Consider the following 19,374-nt stretch of genomic DNA (forward strand, 5'->3'; position numbering starts at 1 on the left):
AACACAAGCAGGGCGAGTGGGAGAGGGAGAAGCAGGCTTCCCGCTGAGCAGGGAGCCTGATGCGGGGCTCGATCCCAGGACCCTATCCCAGGACCCTGGGATCATGACCTGAGCCAAAGGCAGACGCTCAATGACTGAGCCACCCAGGTGCCCCTCTTCTGCTTTTGACCAGAGCAGTGACTTACCAAACTTTTCAATCTTTGCCAGACTTTTAGGTTTTAAAAGAAGGTATCTGTGCTATTGGGTTGGTTAGAAAAAAAAAAAATTGCACAACTTACATATAGTGCATGTATGTGTGTGTGTGTGTGTGTGTGAGAGAGAGAGAGAGAGAGAGAGAAAATGTGTGTGTGTGTGAGAGAGAGAGATGGTACCCAGATAAAATATAGGCATTCAGCATCCTACAAGGCTCCTGGATGCCCTCTCTCAACCCCAAAGATAACTGCTATTCTAACCCTTTTCACTAGCTTTTTAAATTTTTGCCCTTCATATAAATGAAATAATACAATATGTATTCTTTGTATCTGGCTTCTTATGCTCAGTATTGTTTGGAAAGTTCATACATGATGTTGCACATATTTGTAGTCTGTGACTTGCCTGTTTATATTTCATATCCATTTATTTTTATTTTTTATTGTTTGCATATTAATAGGAGACCTTTATCTTTAGATTAGGGGTCAGTGTACTTTTTTGATAAAGTAGAAATATTTTAGACTTTGCAGGCCCCGTCAGGACCCTCAACTCTCACTGTAGTGAGTAGGCAGCCATAGATAATGGGTAAATAAATGGGTGTGACTGTTCCAATAAAACTTAATTTACAAAACAGGCTGTGGGGCAGATTCGGGGCACTGGTCTTAGTTTGCTGACCCCTGTTCTAGATGTTTATAACATAGACTTTCAGATACCTACATTATATCCATTCCCCCATAGAACTTCAGGTATTATGCCCAGTTGAAAATTTATTTCTCAGCCTCTGTTAAAGGTAGTGGCAGCTAATGAATTGTACAAAGTCAGGAGATGAAGCTTTCTGGAATGTCTTTTTTTCCATTTTACCCCTTTTCTCCAAATTCCTGCCTGGAACATGGAACTGGGGCTAAAGGTACAGCAGCCTTCTTGGACCATGAAGTGTCACTGAGAATGGAAACAATAGAGAAAACAGTCCTTGATGTCCATGGAGCCACTATATCAGCTTTTTAATGCCTACCACTAGACTAATTTTTTTATGAGAAAAATAAACTTTGTTTAAGCCACTGTTACTGCTTTGGTTAGTAGTAGCAATCATACACTCATCCTTTATTAAGTGTACTACAAATATCTTTTCCTAGTATGTGGCTTTATAACTTTCACAATTTCTATATTTAAGTCTATAATCCACCTGGAACTGTTTTTTGTATATGATACACAGCAGGAACATAATTTTTCCATATGGATTATGAATTTACTGACTAGTTTAGGATTTCTGAGCATGGGCAATTTTGGCATTTTGGGTGTATTTGTTGTATAGAAATATCTCATGCCTAGCAGGATGTTTAATATTTCATGATCGCTTCATATTAAGTAGCTGGAGCACCCACTAGTCATTGTGATCACCATTTTTAATCTATTTATTGCTCTTATATAGGTGTACAGTACCTGTTTTTCAAGTGAAATGAGTTCTAGGATAATGTTGGCCTCTGGGAAAAATTTATATTCTTTGTCATGTTTTTTAAACTTCTGATTATTTATTTGTTAATAGATTTCTCATCTATTTAATACTAGATTAAACTTTCACTGGATTTTTTTTACTGTGATATTCACATAACATAGAATTCACTCCTTTAAAGTGAACAATGAAGTGGTTTTTAGTATATTCACAAGGTTGTGCAGCCCTCACTATTGACTAATTTTGGGACATTTTTATCACCCCCCAAAGAGGTCCCATACACATTAGCTGTCACTCCCCAATCCTCCAGTCCCTCAGCTCCCTGAGAATCACCAATCTGCTTTCTGCCTGTGTGGATTTGTCTATTCTGACATTTCATTCATACAGTATATGACCTTTTGTGTCTGGCTTATTTCACCTCACATATTTTCAAGATTTAGCATGTGTCAATACTTCTTTTTTATTGATGAATATAATTCCAAAAATACCAAAATTTTTTTCATCTGTTCATCACTTGATGGACATTTAGATTGGCTTTTTTTTTTTTTGGCTATTATGAATAATGCCGCTATGAATATTTGTGTGCAGATTTTTCTGTAGACATGTTTTCAATATTCTTAGGTATATACCTAGGAGTAGAATCACTGGATCATATGAAAACTATTATAATTTTTTGAAGAATACATTTATTATCAACCTTTATTGCTATGATTATGTTTTTTAAGGTTTCTAGTTAGTATTTAGAATGTTAGAATGTTGATATTTTCCTTGTATTACACAAACACTTCATTGCAGATATCACATGTATGAAATCCATTATTTTGTTTTTAAGGTTGTGTCTTAATTAATGAAATCCAAGTTTTAAGATCAGAGTTGCAAAATGCTACATAGGGTATTTTCTTAAAAACTTGAAACAACCTCAAATTTACAGGAAAGTTACTAGTAACGTACAAAAAACTAGTTTTCATGAATAATTTGAGAGTAAGTTACTGACATGATAATCCCTCATACCAAATATTTTTGTGTATTTCCTTCAAACAAGGACACTACATGACCAGAGTGTAAGCATCAAATTCTGGAAACTAACAGTGAAATGTGGCTACCATCTAATCTCTGGACCCCCATTAAAATTTCACTAGTTGTCCCAATAATATCCTTTAAGCCAAAAGTTCACTTAACATTGTTATATCTCTTTAGTCTCCATCTGGAATAGTTCCTCAATTTGTAATATCACAGATACGAGCTTGTTTTTCTCATTGCATTCTATTTGGTGATGCATGGTTTCATTTGTCCCATCATTGATGATGTTCACTCTGATCACTTAATTAAGGTGTGATGTCTTACACCTTAATTTTTTTTCTGTTGTTTAATAGTATTTTCTGGAGGGGCCCCTGGGTAGCTCAGTCAGTTGAGCGTCTGCCTTTGGCTCAGACCATGATCCCAGTTGGGTTCCCTGCTTAGTGGGAACTCTTCTTCTTCCTCTCCCATTGCCCCTCCCCCTGCTCATGCTCTCCCTGTCTCTCTCTTAAATAAATAAAAGCTTTAAAAGAAAAAAGTATTTTTTGGAGAAGTAACTTTGAAATTATGTAGCTACTATCCTATTCCTCATCAAACTTTCAATTTTTGAATTTATTTACATTAGTGTACTCATAGAATCCCATTTCATTCTGTGAGTTGTAATATATCATTATCATTATTTATCTTGAAGTTCATAATGTCCCAGCTTTTAACCAGTGGAATGCCCTTCATACTGGCTTCTGTGCCATTTTGACATGCTCTCATCCTTCTTTGAGCACTTACTTACTTTCTGGCACAAGATACTCCAGGCTTATTGAGTGCCATATTTAGAAAGAAAGATTTGGGTTCTAAGTGTGCCCATTGCTTTTCAGTTGTTCAAAGTTATTCAAAGTTCATTCTAGCTTTTTTCCTTTTCCATATTTGCAAGTTTTTTCTTTGATAATAAGAAACCTGGGTTCCATTATCCTTAATATAGTTACTTATTTGATAAATCCCCCTGAATGTAACCAGCTTCCTACTAATGCCACTGCCTCCTAACCTCTGGAGATAGCTTCTCACTTCACAAATGTTTCAACACCCTATACTGGTCATTGCCCCCTGCACCCTTTCACCCACTGGATGTTCTTTTCACCCTGCTCAGAGCCAGACACCCAATGTAGTCCTGACTTCCATCCTGGCACCTTCCTCACCCTGCTTGGACTGTCATCCTGTGTGAGGCTGCCTACTCCCCACACAGTAGCCTTTTTCTCTTTGTTCTGGTACCAGCATTACAAGCTGGCTGCCCTTCCCATTGGACATCCTCTTCATCTAACTTGTGCTCCAACACCCTGCAACAACCTGCTCCCCCATGTGAAAACACCAACGGTGGCACTCTATTTTCAAAAGTCATGCCAGTATATATCCAATTTTACATGCTCTTATAAGTTATTGATACTTCTTCATTGAGTTTTTTCCTCTTGAACCTGAATGGTTTATTTACCTCAGTCCGTAGCATGCAGTGAATGTGATGCTACATGATTTTCTAGGTCAGAAGGTAAAACAACTTCTGCCTGCCTCTGTTTCTCTCTCTCTGAATACTTGGAATCTAGCCACTGGGTTGTGAGGAAGTTCAGAGCAGACCACATGGAAAAACCCAGGTAAAAGCCAACATCAACTGCCAGATATTTGAGTGAATGAATGAGCATTCAAATAAATTCAGGTCCAAGTCTTCAAGTTTTTCAACTGATATCTCAGATGTTGTGGAGAAGAAATAAGCCATTCCTGCTATGATCTATAAAAATTCCTGATCTATGTAAACCTGGGGAGATAATACGTGATCGTTGCTGTTTTAAGTCAAGTTTTAGAGTGATTTCTTATAATGCCATAGTAACTAGAACACCCCTCTTGCACTGCTCAGGGTCAGGAAAACTGCTTAGACCTTCTCTCCACCCTTCTTGGTTTCTTACCGTACAATAGGCCATCTTCCTACACAGACACCCTCATTACTCTGCTTAGGTTCCAATTTCATATGCCAGGGTGCCCTCCCAGGTTAATGCTTTCCTTATTCTGTTTTGACTTTGAAACCTCATGTTGGGTATCTCTTGGATAACAGACAGTTATATCTACAGTCCCTGAGAGAAAGGAAGTGAGCCCCTGTTTACCCTGGCTCCTAATTGGGGGTAATTTTCTATGGATTTGTGAGCCAGAGTCCAAACATGGCATGGTGATTCCACTGTGCTAAGGAATAGAGATCAGAGTTCATGGAAGATGAAGCAGCTGGAATATGCTGGGCAGGGAGAGATAAAGAGCACTAGAAATTTTAAATAAGTGGGTAAATATAAAACTCTATTTTTTTGGTGATTTCTTACTTATGCAAGATGGAATTTATACTTGTAGAAGTAAAGATGAGGGTGCGCCTGGATGGCTCAGTGGGTTAAAGCCTCTGCCTTCGGCTCAGGGCATGATCTCAGGGTCCTGGGATCGAGCCCCACATCAGGCTCTCTGCTCTTCAGGGAGGCTGCTTCCCCCTCTCTTTCTGCCTGCCTGTCTGCCTCCTTGTGATCTCTGTCTGTCAAATAAATAAATAAAATTTAAAAAAAAGAAGTAAAGATGAGACAAATATAGCTGAATGGATGTGTGAGTGTAAATGGGTTATACTATTAAGGTTATTACATTTGTGAAGTGTCAGGTATCGAGAGAAGTGGGAAGTATGAAGAAGGAGGTATGAAGTGGTAAAATATTGACTCTTAACTAGACTTTGATAGGTTATGAATGTGTATTATTAGTTCTAGAGCAAGCATTAAAATTGTAAGAATAAGCTAAGGCCAGTTGGGGAAATAAAGTGCATTACTAACAGATATTTGATTTGTTAATCAAATAAGTCAGGAAAGGAAAAAGAAAAAAGTAAAGGAATAAGAGAGGACCAAAAAACAGAAGGGACATATGGAAAAGAAATAGCAAGATGGTAGATTTCAACTCAACCATGTCAACAATTAAAACAAATGTAAAAGAATTAAACACTCCAAATAAAAGCAGAGATTGTGAGAGTGGATAAAAAAGCCAGAATCAACTGTAAGAAGAAATGCGCTACAGATATATAGGCACAAATAGGTTGAAATTTAAAAGATAGAGAAAGATATATCATGAACACAGTAGGCTGACATGATTATATTGATAAAGGACAAAGTAAACCTGGAAACATGGAGTTTGTCCTAAGAAAGAATATTTCCTAGAGATAAGAGGCAATCTGTCTTAGCTCATGCTGCCATAACAATATACCATAGACTATGTGACTTAAACACCAGACACTTACATTCTCACAGTTCTGGGAGGCTAGAAGTCCAAAAGCAAGGTTCCATCCAGATTGGTTTGTGGTGAGGCCTCTCCTCCAAGAATCTGTATCCTCACATGGCCTTTCTTTTAGGCCTGTGCACAGGTGGAGAGATCTCGGATATCTCCCTCTTCTTACAAGAACATCAGTCCTATTAGATTAGGGCCCCACCCTTATGACCTCACTTTTTTCCTCCAATTTTTATTTAAATTCCAGTTAACATACAGTGTACTATGAGTTTCTGGTGTGGAATTTAGTGATTCAACACTGACATGCAACACCCTGCGCTCATCACACAGCAAGTGCCCTTCTTAATCGCCATCACCTATTTAACCCACCCCCTACCCACCTTCCCTCTAGTAACCATCAGTTTGTTCTCTATAGTTAAGAGCTTATGACCTCATTTAACTTTAATTTCCTCTTTAAAAGCTCTGTTTCTAAATACAGCCACATTGTGGGTTAGGCTGCAATATAAGAATTCACACAGGAATTCAAACTAAGAGGACACAATTCACTCTATAACACAGTTCACCAGGAAGACATGACAATTCTAAGTAAGTACACATCTAATAGAGTTTCAATATGGATGAAGAAAACTGATAAAGAGAGGGATCAGTGCATTCACAATTATTATTAAAGATTTTAGTAATTAATAGAACAATTAGAAAATCAGTAAAACAATCTGAGGATATTGAAGGGGGTTGGGGTGTGGGAGGTTGGGGGAGCCTGGTGGTGGGTATTATGGAGGGCACGTATTGCATGGAGCACTGGGTGTGGTGCATAAACAATGAATTCTGTTACACTGAAAAGAAATTAAATTTAAAAAATCAGTTAAAATATGAAAGATCTGATGCTACACCCAACAAATACAGAGTACATATTCCTCTGAAGCACACATGTAGTGTTCACAAGGACAGACTGTATGGTGGACTGTGAAATGTCTCAATATTGTTCAAAAGACTAAGTCTCACAGAGTATATTCTCTGATCACAATAGAATTAGAAATCAATAACAGTAAGATACCTAGAAAAAGCCCAAATACTTGGAAATTAACACCCTTCCAAATATCAAATTATAAGGAAAATTAGAAGATATTTTGAACATGATAACAAAAACACTAAATATAAAAATGTGGATGCTGCTAATGTAGTTTTTTACAAGGAAGTCTGTAGCTTTAAACACCTGTTTTAGATAAGAATACAGCTTTGAATGAATAATTTAAGTTTTTACCTTAAGATGCTAGGAAAGATTAAACCCAAGAAAAATGAAATGAGCAAAAATGAAGAGCAAAAATCACTGAAATAGAAAACAGATAAATAAAAGAGAAAATGAATAAATCCAAGAGTTGATCCTTTGAAAAGATTAATAATTGATAAACCCTCTGGTGATACTGGTCAAGAAAAAGCAAGGAAACACAAATTACGAATACCCTGAATGAAAGATGAAAGATTAGCTCAAATCCTACAGACACTAACAGAATATTAATAGTAGGATCAATTTTATGCCAATAAATTCTACAATTTAGATAAAATGGACAAATTCTTTAATCTGAATAGTTGTAAAATACATGAAGAAACTGAATCAAACAACTCTCTTAGAGGAAGCTGTAGGCCTAGGTGATTTCAATACTTCATCATGCATTTTTTGTGGAAGAAATAACAGTTACACAAACTTTTTCCAATAAATAAATATATAAATAAATCTAGTTGTGATCATTTCACAATATATACAAATAATGAATCATGTTGTACACCTGAAACTAATAATAATAAACTTTCAAAAATAGATAAAAATTCCTACAGAAAAAGGATCAATAACATGAGCTTCTACCTGTAGAAACTAAAAAAGAAGCAGAAGGAAACCGTACAGATTAGAAACTAACAAAATACAAAACAAAAAACAATAGAGAAAATCAATAAAGTCAAAACTTGGTACTTTGGAAAAATTCAACAAAACTGACTCAAATAAAAAATCCATAAAGATCTATAATAATTAAATAAATTAGTAATTAAAAAATCTTCCTACAAAGAAAAACCTAGGCATAAACGGCTTCATTGGTCAATTCTACCAAGTACTTACTTTTTAAAAAAAGATTATTTATTTATTTATTTATTTGACACACACACAGAGAGAGAGAGAAAGAGAGAGATCACAATTAGGCAGAGAGAGGGGCAGGAACAGGCTCCCCGCTGGGCAGGGAGCCTGATGCTGGCCTGGATCCCAGGCCCCTAAATCATGACCTGAGCTGAAGGCAGAGGCTTAACCCACTGAGCCACCCAGGTGTCCCTCTACCTAGGACTTAAAAGAATAAATAATAACTGGGGCGTCAGGGTAGCTCAGTGGGTTGAGGCCTCTGCTTCGACTCAGGTCATGATCTCAGGGTCCTGGGATCGAGCCCTGAACTGGGCCCTCTGCTCAGTGGGGAGCCTATTTCCTCCCCTCTCTCTGCCTTCCTCTCTGCCTGCTTGTGATCTCTGTCTGTCAAATAAATAAATAAAGTCTTTAAAAAAAAGAATAAATAATAACTAGCTTTCATAAACTTGTTCAGAAAATAGAGGAAGGAATACTTCCCAATTCATCCCATGAAGCCAATATTACCTTGCTACCAAAGCCTGACAAAGACATCACAAGAATTCTGTATGCAAAAAATTCTGTAGAATTCAACAACAAATTTGACTATTAGAACTAATAGAGTTTAACAAGGCCACGAGATTCAAAGTCAATATAAAAAATCAATTGTAGAAATTACAAAAAATCAACTATTTCTACAGTTTATTTAAATATTTAAAGAAGAAATATTGCCAGTCTTTCAGAAAAGAGGGAACAGTTCCTAATTCATTCTATGAGGCTATTATTAGCCTGATACCCAAATCAGACAAAGACATCATAAGAAAACTACAAATTAATATCCTTCTTAAATCAGAGAAAAAACTTTAAATTATTAGTAAACCAAATCTAGCAACATAAAGGGATTATTTACCCTGACCCAGTGGGATTCATTCCGGGAATTCACAGCTTGTTAAATATGAGAAAATTAATTTAATACATCATTGTAATGAAATAAAGGGCAGAAAATGACATCTCAGTAGACATAGAAATAACATTTGACAAAACTCCAACATCCATTCATGACAAAACTCATGAAACTAGAAATAAAAAGGAAATTCATCAACCTGACAAAGTGCATCTAAAAAAACTTACAGCTAACATTGTATGTAATAGGGAAAAACTGAATATTTTCCTCTTAAGATCAGGAACAAGGTAAGGATATCCAGATACCACTTTTTAACTTAATTGATTTTTATTTTTATTTTTTATTTTTTAATTTATTTTTTATTTTTTTTAAAGATTTTTATTTATTTATTGGACAGAGAGATCACAAGTAGGCAGAGAGGCAGGCAGAGAGAGAGGCGGAAGCAGGCTCCCCACTGAGCAGAGAGCCTGATGCGGGGCTCGATCCCAGTACCCTGGGATCATGACCTGAGCCGAAGGCAGAGGCCTAATCCACTGAGCCACCCAGGCGCCCCTTATTTTTATTTTATCAGTATTTTATCAGTATATTTATCAGTATAGTTAATATACAGTGTTATATTAGTGTCATGTGTACAGTATAGTGATTCGGCAATTTTATACATTACTCAGTGCTCATCGTAAGTGTACTATTAATCTGCTTCACCTATTTCACCCATGCCCCCACCCACTTCCTCTCTGGTAACCATCAGTTTGTTCTCTATAGTTAGGAGTCTGTTCTTGGTTTGTCTTAATTTGTTTTGTCTCTTAAATTCCACATATGCGTGAAATCATACAGTATTTGTCTTTCTCTTATTTCACTTAGCATTATACTCTCTAGATCCATCCATGGAGCCATCCATTGTTGCAGATGGCAAGATTTCATTTTTATTTATGGCTGAGTAATATTCCTCTGTGTGTGTGTGTGTGTGTGTGTGTGTGTGTATCGGAGATCTATCTATCTACCTACCTATATATCTATCTATATCTGATGTAGATAGATACATATATCATATTTTCTTTATCCACTTATCTATAGATGGATACATGGATTGCTTCCATATCTTGGCTACTGTAAATAATGCTGCAGTAAACATAGGGGTGCATATATCTTTTTGAATTAGTGTTTTCATATTCTTTGGGTTAATACCCAGTTCCACTTGTCACTTTTATTCAGCATTGTACTGGAGGTTCTAATCAGTGTAACATAATAATATAATATAATATAAGGAAATGAAAGGCATCCACATTGGAAAGGACTAAATAAAACTATCTTCAATCGCAGATGACATGATGTAGAAAATCCTGAAGACTTCACACTCTTTCTGCCCCCATAAAATCTGCTAGAACAAAGAAATAACTTCAGGAAGGTCACAGTATATCAGATTAATTTACAAAAATCAGTTATAAACGTGGCATGTTTACATAGTGGAATATTATCCAGCCATAAGAAGGGAAAAGGAAAGAAGTACTAATACATATACACTAATACACTAATATATAACAGCCATATATAATTAAATATACAGATATATAATTATAACAGCCATAAAAAGGAAAGAAGTACTAATACACATACACTAATATACTATGGATGAACCTTAGAAACAGGCTCAGTGAGAGAAGCCAGACACAAAGGGCTATGTATTATATGACTCCATTTATATGAAATGTCCAGAAGAGCAAATCCAGAGACAGAAAAGTAGTTTAGCTGTGGCCAGGGACTGGGTAGAAAGAGAAATGGAGATAGGGTCTCATTTCAGGGTGATGAAATTTTCTGGGATTAGTTACTGGTGATGGTTGCACAACTGTGAATATACTACAAACCATTGGAAATGTACCCCAAACCACTAACTTGCACACTTCAAAAAGATAAATTTCATGTATATGAATTATACCTAAATTTAAGAATCTCCATATTGTAGAAACATGAACATGAACAACTGTACATGAACAAGTCTGAAAAAAAATAAATTTAATTCACAATACAATAAGAGGGATAAACTTAACAAAAAACTTGTACAAAAGAAGAAAGTTGGGAGACCTACACTACCATATTTAATGACTTAATAAAATGGTGCTATAATCAAAACAGTGTGGTATTGACATAAGGACAGGCATAATGATCAATGGAACAGAACTGGTAATTCAGAAATAAACCCTTTCATTTAGAGTCACTTGATTTTTGACAAAGATGGTAAGGCAGTTCAATAGGGAAAGTATTTTTTCCCATAAATATTTGCTGAGACAATTATATATCCAAATGCAAAAAGATGAAATTAGATTAACTCACACCACATAGAAAATTTATTCAAAATAATAAACTTAAATGTAAGAGAAAAAAAACTGTTGATCTTTTAGAAAAAAATATGAGAAAATGTATAAGACAACAGTATGCAGATATGATACACCAAAAGCACAAGCCTAAAAGAATGGATAAATTTGGCATCATCAAAATTAAAATATTTTGTGCTTTCAAATATACCATCAAGAGAATGAAAGGGTAAGCCACAGATAGGGAGAGAATATTTGCAATAGTACATATATCTGACAAAGGATTTGTATTCAAAACATTAAAATTCCATATTAGGAAGACAAAGCATTTGAAAAAAATGGGCAAGAGAGGGTGGGATGTTGGGGTACCAGGTGGTGGGTATTATAGTGGGCACGTCTTGCATGGAGCACTGGGTGTGGTGAAAAAATAATGAATACTGTTTTTCTGAAAATAAATAAATTGGAAAAAAAATGAAAAGAAAAAAAAATGGGCAAGAGACTTGATCTCCATGAAATAAGATATATGACCAAGTAGAATATAGAAATATGCTCAGTATCATTAATCATTAGAGAAACACAAATTTAAAACTGTCACGATGCACCATTTCACACTTACTAAAACTGCTAAAACTATAAAGACCAACAATACCTAGTTTTAGCCAGGATGTGGAAGAAAAGTTAATGCTCACACACTTCTGGTAGTGCTAAATTGTATGTATATATGTATGTGTGTGTGTATGTAACATATATTTGAAATGATAGATCTCATATATGATAAATGATATATATAAATATGTGATGTATTGGCATTCAATAGTGAAGGCAAAACAAAGACATTTTAAACATCTATGGAACAAGAGTTTCCCATATATCTATCTATCTATCTATCTATATATATATATAGAGAGAGAGAGAACTATTAAAAGATAGATAATACCAAGAAGAAAGAGGCAGAAGAAAGGAATGGGTTACATGAAGCAACAGAAAGCAAAGTAATTGGCAAAGCGTATTGGTAAACCTAAGTAGTTACCAAAACGGATAACATCTTATGTGTTAAAAACAACACTAATACTAATATTCAAAATAAAACATGAAAAATACTTAGAGGGAAGTTAAAGCACATCAAAGTCATTTTTAAAAATATATTTTACATAGTTGGATTGTCATTCATTGTCAAAGTGATGAAAGATGCCTCAAGCCCCTGCATCCCTTTTTGTTCCAGTCTGTACTCTAATCCTGTAAACTGAAGTAGGGAGGGTTTCCACTAGAAAAATGGCTTTTTGGGCCCTGTCTAGATTGGTGGCATCAAGCTTTTAAAATTGCAACTCATACTAAGACATGTAATTGACATGTAGTTGACTCACTGTGTGTACATAAACAGAAGACAGAGTTCCATAAAGTAATAACCTTTATATGAGTAATACTATTATATTTATATCCTGTTCTACTTTATTCTATTTCACTTTGGGGGGTTATTATTTAATAACAGTTTATATTGATTTCATTATCCACATGCTCTTAAAGCTTAAGAAAGAACTGGTAAGATTGTTTCCTGAGAAGTCTCAAGTGTTTACCTCTCCTACTTTAAAGATACCTGATATTAAGTCTGAAATTAGGTCAAAATAAAAAGTTAAACAAAAAACATATGGTACCAATTGGTTACTTTGTATAAAGACCACTGAGATCTTCTCAGTTAAGGATATCTTACCTGAGCCGAAGGCAGTGGCTTAACCGACTGAGCCACCCAGGCATCCCTAGCATCCTTAGCATCATCCTTTCTATCAGCAGCATAGAGGCTCAGATTCATCTTCATTAACCATCTCTCTCATCAAATCAGTCATCAAATTCTGTGGATTCTATCCTCACACAACATGGCTCATATCTGTGTTCTCCTTCCCCCCATTTTTGTTTTTAAATTTAATTTTTAAAAATTGAGATATAATTGCAATAACTTTATGTTAGTTTTAGATATACAATATAATGATTTGATATATGTATATATTATGAAATGATCAAAGTTCTTGCTTTGTTTCAGTGGAGAACCAAAATGCTAAAAAACATCAGACTTTGTTAGAAAAATAAGGGATTATGGATGCTAAAATTTTAAGTGTAACTACTAATAGAATACAAACATAATGAATAACTTCCAAATTAATAGGGAAAATAAGGAAATCAGTATAATACAAGGAAAAGACAATAAACAACACAAGAAAAAGAAGGATAAATACAAACGCAAAACAAATGGTAGAAATACATTCAAATATTGCACATTACAATAAGTAAAAGTGGATAGAATTCACCTAGTAATAAAAGAGTCTCCGAAATTGGATTTTAAAATTCCAGCTACATGCTATTTAAATAAACATATCAAAGACAGAATGATACCCAAATTTTGAAAATAAAGGAATGGGAAAAGCATTAATAGACAAATACCAACAAGAGGAATAGTATTTAAGTAGATAAATATTTAATAGAAAAAAATAATAAATTAGTCAAGAAACAGCCTCTTAACTATTGAGAACAAACATGGTTACCAAAGGGGAGGTGGCTGGGGAATGGGTGAAAGAATACTGGAGATTAAGGACTGCACTTGTCATGATGAACACAGGGTGATGTATGGAATTGTTGAATCACTGTATTGTATATCTGAAACTAACATGGCACTATTGTTAACTATACTGGAGTTAGAATTAAAAAAAAATGCATGCGATGCAAAAAAAAAAGAAAAAAGAAAAAAAAGATATCTTGCTAGGAGATTGTGCCTAGTCACTTCTTTCTCAACATTATCCCATTCTATCTATAATAATGAACTTTGACCTCCATGAAAAAAATAACAAATTTCACTGAGACTAGTAAAGTCCCATTGTACCCCCTCAGGAGTTTGAAAACAGTAAGAAATTTTTAGAATATTATTTGAGTCCTGTGAAAATAAATAAATGTTATTAAACATGGAGTTGAGAAGCCCTAAAGGAGATCTCTCACACGCTACCAACCTCCATAAGAAGCCATAACTCGTATTCCCCAACAGGAAGAAGCTTACTTTATATATCCTAACAGAAGGAAGAATTTCTTCCTACCCAGCAACAGCCCAGCTAGTGAGAAACCACCACACTCAGCTAATGAGAAGCCATAATGGACCTTTTTAGCTTTCTCCTTTCACCTATAAAAGCAAGCCCCTCTCCTCTTTTCTGGACTTGCCTGTGGTTTGCCATAAGTTTGCTTGTCCCCAATTCCACTTCTCTGCTATTCCCAAATAAGCTCATTTTGCAGATAAAATAGCTGACTCTTGGACATTGGGGAGGGTATGTGCTTTTGGGTAAATTGGAAGGGGAGATGAACCATGAGAGACTATGGACTCTGAAAAACAATCTGAGGGGTTTGAAGTGGCGGCGGGGTGGGAGGTTGGGGTACCAGGTGGTGGGTATTATAGAGGGCACAGCTTGCATGGAGCACTGGGTGTGGTGAAAAAATAATGAATACTGTTTTTCTGAAAATAAATAAATTGGGAAAAAAATATCTTTACATAGAAAAAAAAATAGCTGACTCTTGTTTTTTTTAAGGTCAACAGTCTTTAAAGTTAACCTTCATATCTGTTTAGCAAGCCTTTTTTAATTGGGTAGAAGATGATTTTCATTCTTGGAATGAAAATACAGATTTCTTATCTTATACTTTTGAAAAAGGTTTAACTTTTCTTCCACCAGAGTATAAAAGGATGCATAAATACAGATGAAGTAGAGGGTAAGCAGAGAATCAGAAAACATGAGCAGATCCCTATGGCTGCTGCTAAAGAATTACTGAGGGCAGGGATATAACCTAAACTGTCAACTGAAGAATACAGACTAAACTTGGCTCTTGAACAACACAGGTTTGAACTGTGTGGATCCACTTTTATGTGGATTTTTTTCAAAATAGTACAGTACTGTAAATGTGTTTTCTCTTATGATTTTCTCAATAACCTCTAACTTTATGATAAGAATACAGTATGTAATACATAGATAAAATATGGGATATTGGGAAAGCTTCCAATCACCAGTAGACTATTAGTAGTTAGGTTTTTAGAGACTCAAACGTTATATATGGATTTTCAACTGTGCATCTGGGGGGAGGTGGTGATCAGCACCCCAGGCCCCATGTTGTTCAAGAGTCAAATATATAGGATTGACTGAGATAGCTCTAAAAATAAAATACTGGAACCAAGAAACTATACTTAAATTAGCAGTCATTATATTTGGTAAAACTACTGGTAATTTTAATTTTTCTTCATACTTTTCTGGATCTTTCAAAATTACAATAAACATAATATTTTTATGATGAAGAAAATGTTACTTAAAAAATAAATATTTCTATAAATTTTCTTTGAATAATACTATAAGGGAAATCTGAGTATTATAAAATACAAAAATTCAATAGCTTTTCTATCATGGATATTCAACAGTATTTGAAATGGATTAAGTATTGAAAACAAAATTTGATTGCTTTCAACCTTTATGATTTTAAAAGGTTACCTAAATATTTTGGTGTGGTATTTTCTTCTAGGAACTTGATCAAAATGCCACTGAAAAAGTCCAGGCAATGTTCACAGCCATTGACGAGCTCTTATATGAGCAGAAGTTGAGTGTGCATACTAAGAGTCTACAAGAAGAGTGCCAACAATGGACATGTAGCTTTCCTCACCTCAGGTATTAGAGCCCCATGGTTGGCTTGTATTCATGGCTAACTAAAACTTGGAAAGCAGATATCCAAAAAAGCTGCTATTTTGAAATCTTTATAGGCTTGGTTTTAATGAATTTAAATAAGGCCATATGGTATACAGACTCAGTTGAGAGAAAATTCAAGTTGATGGAAGTTTCTTGGAGTTTTCCTAACTACCACTATGTTGTCCTGAGTAAAACAATTTCTATACCAGTAGCTGAGATCTGTGCATTGTTGCCGTCCAAACAGCTCTTCTTTTGAGCAAGAGGGTCAGAAAATGTATTTGTTTACACTGTTGTCTACAAGAAAATTCTTATGTATACTTGAAAGCAGACATAAGCTGTTAGGAAACGTTCCTCAGAAACCACATTACTGTACTTATGACTTAAAATTTATACTTAAAATCTATAAAGTATCATGTTCTTAAGAATATAATTCATAGTTTTCACTAAATTGGGCTGGCTTTCATCCATTTTGGCAGATTTAATGAAGATTATTGTAGAGGATAGAGGGAAAATTACAAATATTTGCTCAGCTTTCTTGATTTTTTCAATGGTGGGGAGGCTTTAGCTTTATCTTTTCCACCTCCATTTTTTGGAAGAGAGCTATACCTCTCTCTGTGGATTCACATTTTCTCCCAAGAATTATTCTTTTTTTTTTTAAAGATTTTATTTATTTATTTGACAGAGAGAAATCACAAGTAGGACAAGTAGGCAGAGAGGCAGGCAGCGAGAGGAAGGAAAGCAGGCCCCCTGCTGAGCAGAGAGCCCGATGCGGGACTCGATCCCAGGACCCTGAGATCATGACCTGAGCCAAAGGCAGCGGCTTAACCCACTGAGCCACCCAGGCGCCCCTCCCAAGAATTATTCTTAATCAGTATCAGACTAAGTATGTAGTCTTTTATATAGAGCCATTAAATTTGTTCCAAAAATATCTACATTTTGTATGAATGACAGGTGAAGGTGCTTAATTGTCTCTTTATGTTGTTTATTTTGAAGGATTCTGGGTAGGCAGATAATCACTCCAAGTGAAGGTTATGGACTGTATCCTAGATCCCCTTCTGTTGTTTCAGCTTCACATGAGGCAACACTTTCTCAAGAAAGAGATTCTACTATGTGAGTATTTCTAATCTGTGAGTATTTATGTATCCAAATGTATAAGTGTTACATTCTGCCAGTTATACTAGGGGGTTAAAAAAACTTTTTACTTGTTGGTATTTAATAAAGCACAGAGAATTCTGTTAAGATTAACTATAGTTTTTGTGCACATAAGAATTTTTTTGTATAATTTTTTTGTTTGAAAAGTAAGACATTCCCTAGGGTTTAAGGATATTTTTGTTATTTAGATTCATCTCTATCTCTGTATTTATGTTTATCTCTAAATACAGGCACTTCCTTCTTGAAATAAAGTGTAGATAGACTGGGTTAAAAAAATTTAGAAGTCTGAGAAACACTTTAAAGATTTTTTGAGGGATGCCTGGAGGGCTAGTTGGTTAAGCATCTGCCTTCAGCTCAGGTAATGATCCCAGGGTCCTGTGACTGAGTCCCACAATCAGGCTCCTTGCTCTGTGGGGAGCTTCTGCCTCTGCCTGCCGCTTCCCCTGCTTGTACTCACACGATCTGTCTCTCTGACAAATAAATAAATAAAATCTTAAAAAAAAAGATATTTTGAAAAAATTTTGAAAAACCGATTTTTTCTTAAACATGTAGTATTAATTACAACTTAATTTCTTTACAGAAATTAAACTATTAGTTTATTAGCTTAAGTTGTGTAATTAGTATATTATTTAGAACAGCTAATTCTTTTGAATACCTCAAACTCTTTAAACAACAGCAAAATAAACATAAATAGGATTATTCCACTTTCTTACACCACACATAAAAATAAATTCAAAATAGATTAAAGTGGGCACCTGGGTGGCTCACCAGTTGAGCATCTGCCTTTGGCTCCAGTCAATTTCAGAATCCTGGGATTGAGCCCCACATCGGGCTCCCGGCTTGGCGGGGGTCTGCTTCTCCCCATCCTTCTCCTTCTGCCATTCCTTTTGCTTGTGCTCACTCTGTCTCTCTCAAATAAATAAATAAAATCTTAAAAAATAGAACAAAGACCTAAATAAATAAAATCTTAAAAAATAGAACAAAGACCTAAATGTGAGAACTGAAACCATAAAAATCCTAGAAGAGAACACAGGCAGTAACCTCTTTGACCTCAGCTATAACAACTTCTTTCTAGATATATCTCCTGAGATAAGGGAAACAAAAGCAAAAATAAACTATTGGGACTTCATCAAAATAAGTTCTGCACAGCAAAGGAAACAATCAATAAAAACTAAAAGGTAACCTTTGGAATGGGAGAAGATATTTGCAAATGACATATCTGATATGTCCAAAAATATATAAAGAACTTATAAAACTCAACATCCCCAAAATTAATGATCCAATTTAGATATGGGCAGAAGACATGAACACAAATTTTTCCAAAGAAGACCTGCAAATGGCCAACAGACACCTGAAAAGATGCTCAGCATCACTGGTCATCAGGAAAATACAAATCAAAACTACAATGAACTATCATCCCATAGCTATCAAAATTGGTAAAATCAACAATACAAGAAACAATGGGTATTTATTGGTAAGCAATACAGAGAAAGGGGGAACTTTTTTTTTTTTTAAAGATTTTATTTATTTATCAGAGAGAGAGAGGGGGAGAGAGCGAGCACAGGCAGACAGAATGGCAGGCGGAGGCAGAGGGGGAAGCAGGCTCCCCGCCAAGCAAGGGGCCCGATGTGGGACTCGATCCCAGGATGCTGAGCCGAAGGCAGCTGCTTAACCAACTGAGCCACCCAGGCGTCCCGGGAACTCTCTTTTTTAAAAGAGTTATTTATTTATTTGAGAGAGAGAGAGAGAGCAAGATAGAGCGAGCATGAGTGGGTGAGAGGTGCAAAGGAAGAAGGAGAAGCAGGCTCCCTGCTGAGCAGGGGGCTCCATCCTAGGACCCTGGAATTGTAACCCAAGCCGAAGGTAGATGCTTAACCAACTGAACTACCCAGGTGCCCAAAGGGGAACCCTCTTGCTCTGTTGGTGGGAATGCAAACTAGAGCAGCCACCCTGGAAAAGAGTATGCAGGTTCCTTAAAAAGTTAAAAATGGAACTATCCTATGATCGAGCAATCACATTACTAGGTATTTACCCAAAGAATATAAAAACACTAATTCAGAGGGATACATGCACCTGAGGTTTATAGCAGCATTATCTACAATAGCCGCATTATGGAAACAGCCCAAGTGTCCATCAACTGATGAATGGATAAGGAAGATGGGGGCGATGCCCACGCGCGTGGGCGCGCGCGCGCATGCGCGCGCACGCACACACACACACACACACACACACACACACGATGGAAAATTACTCAGCCGTAAAAAAGAACAAAATCT

The 19,374-nt window shown here is 35.7% G+C and overlaps 1 protein-coding gene across 2 annotated transcripts in view; it reads left to right on the plus strand.

The window, feature by feature from the left end:
• Positions 1–19,374, plus strand: part of FAM149B1 (family with sequence similarity 149 member B1) — a 79,738-nt gene that overhangs the window by 10,000 nt on the left and 50,364 nt on the right. For both annotated transcript variants that reach the window (XM_044239768.1, XM_044239769.1), the window contains exons 4-5: positions 15,786–15,928; positions 16,940–17,056. In XM_044239768.1, the coding sequence (XP_044095703.1) occupies positions 15,786–15,928; positions 16,940–17,056 (260 nt within the window). The remainder of the gene's footprint in view (positions 1–15,785; positions 15,929–16,939; positions 17,057–19,374) is intronic.

Source organism: Neovison vison, chromosome 2 (assembly GCF_020171115.1).
Source record: "Neovison vison isolate M4711 chromosome 2, ASM_NN_V1, whole genome shotgun sequence".
Lineage (NCBI taxonomy): Eukaryota > Metazoa > Chordata > Mammalia > Carnivora > Mustelidae > Neogale > Neogale vison.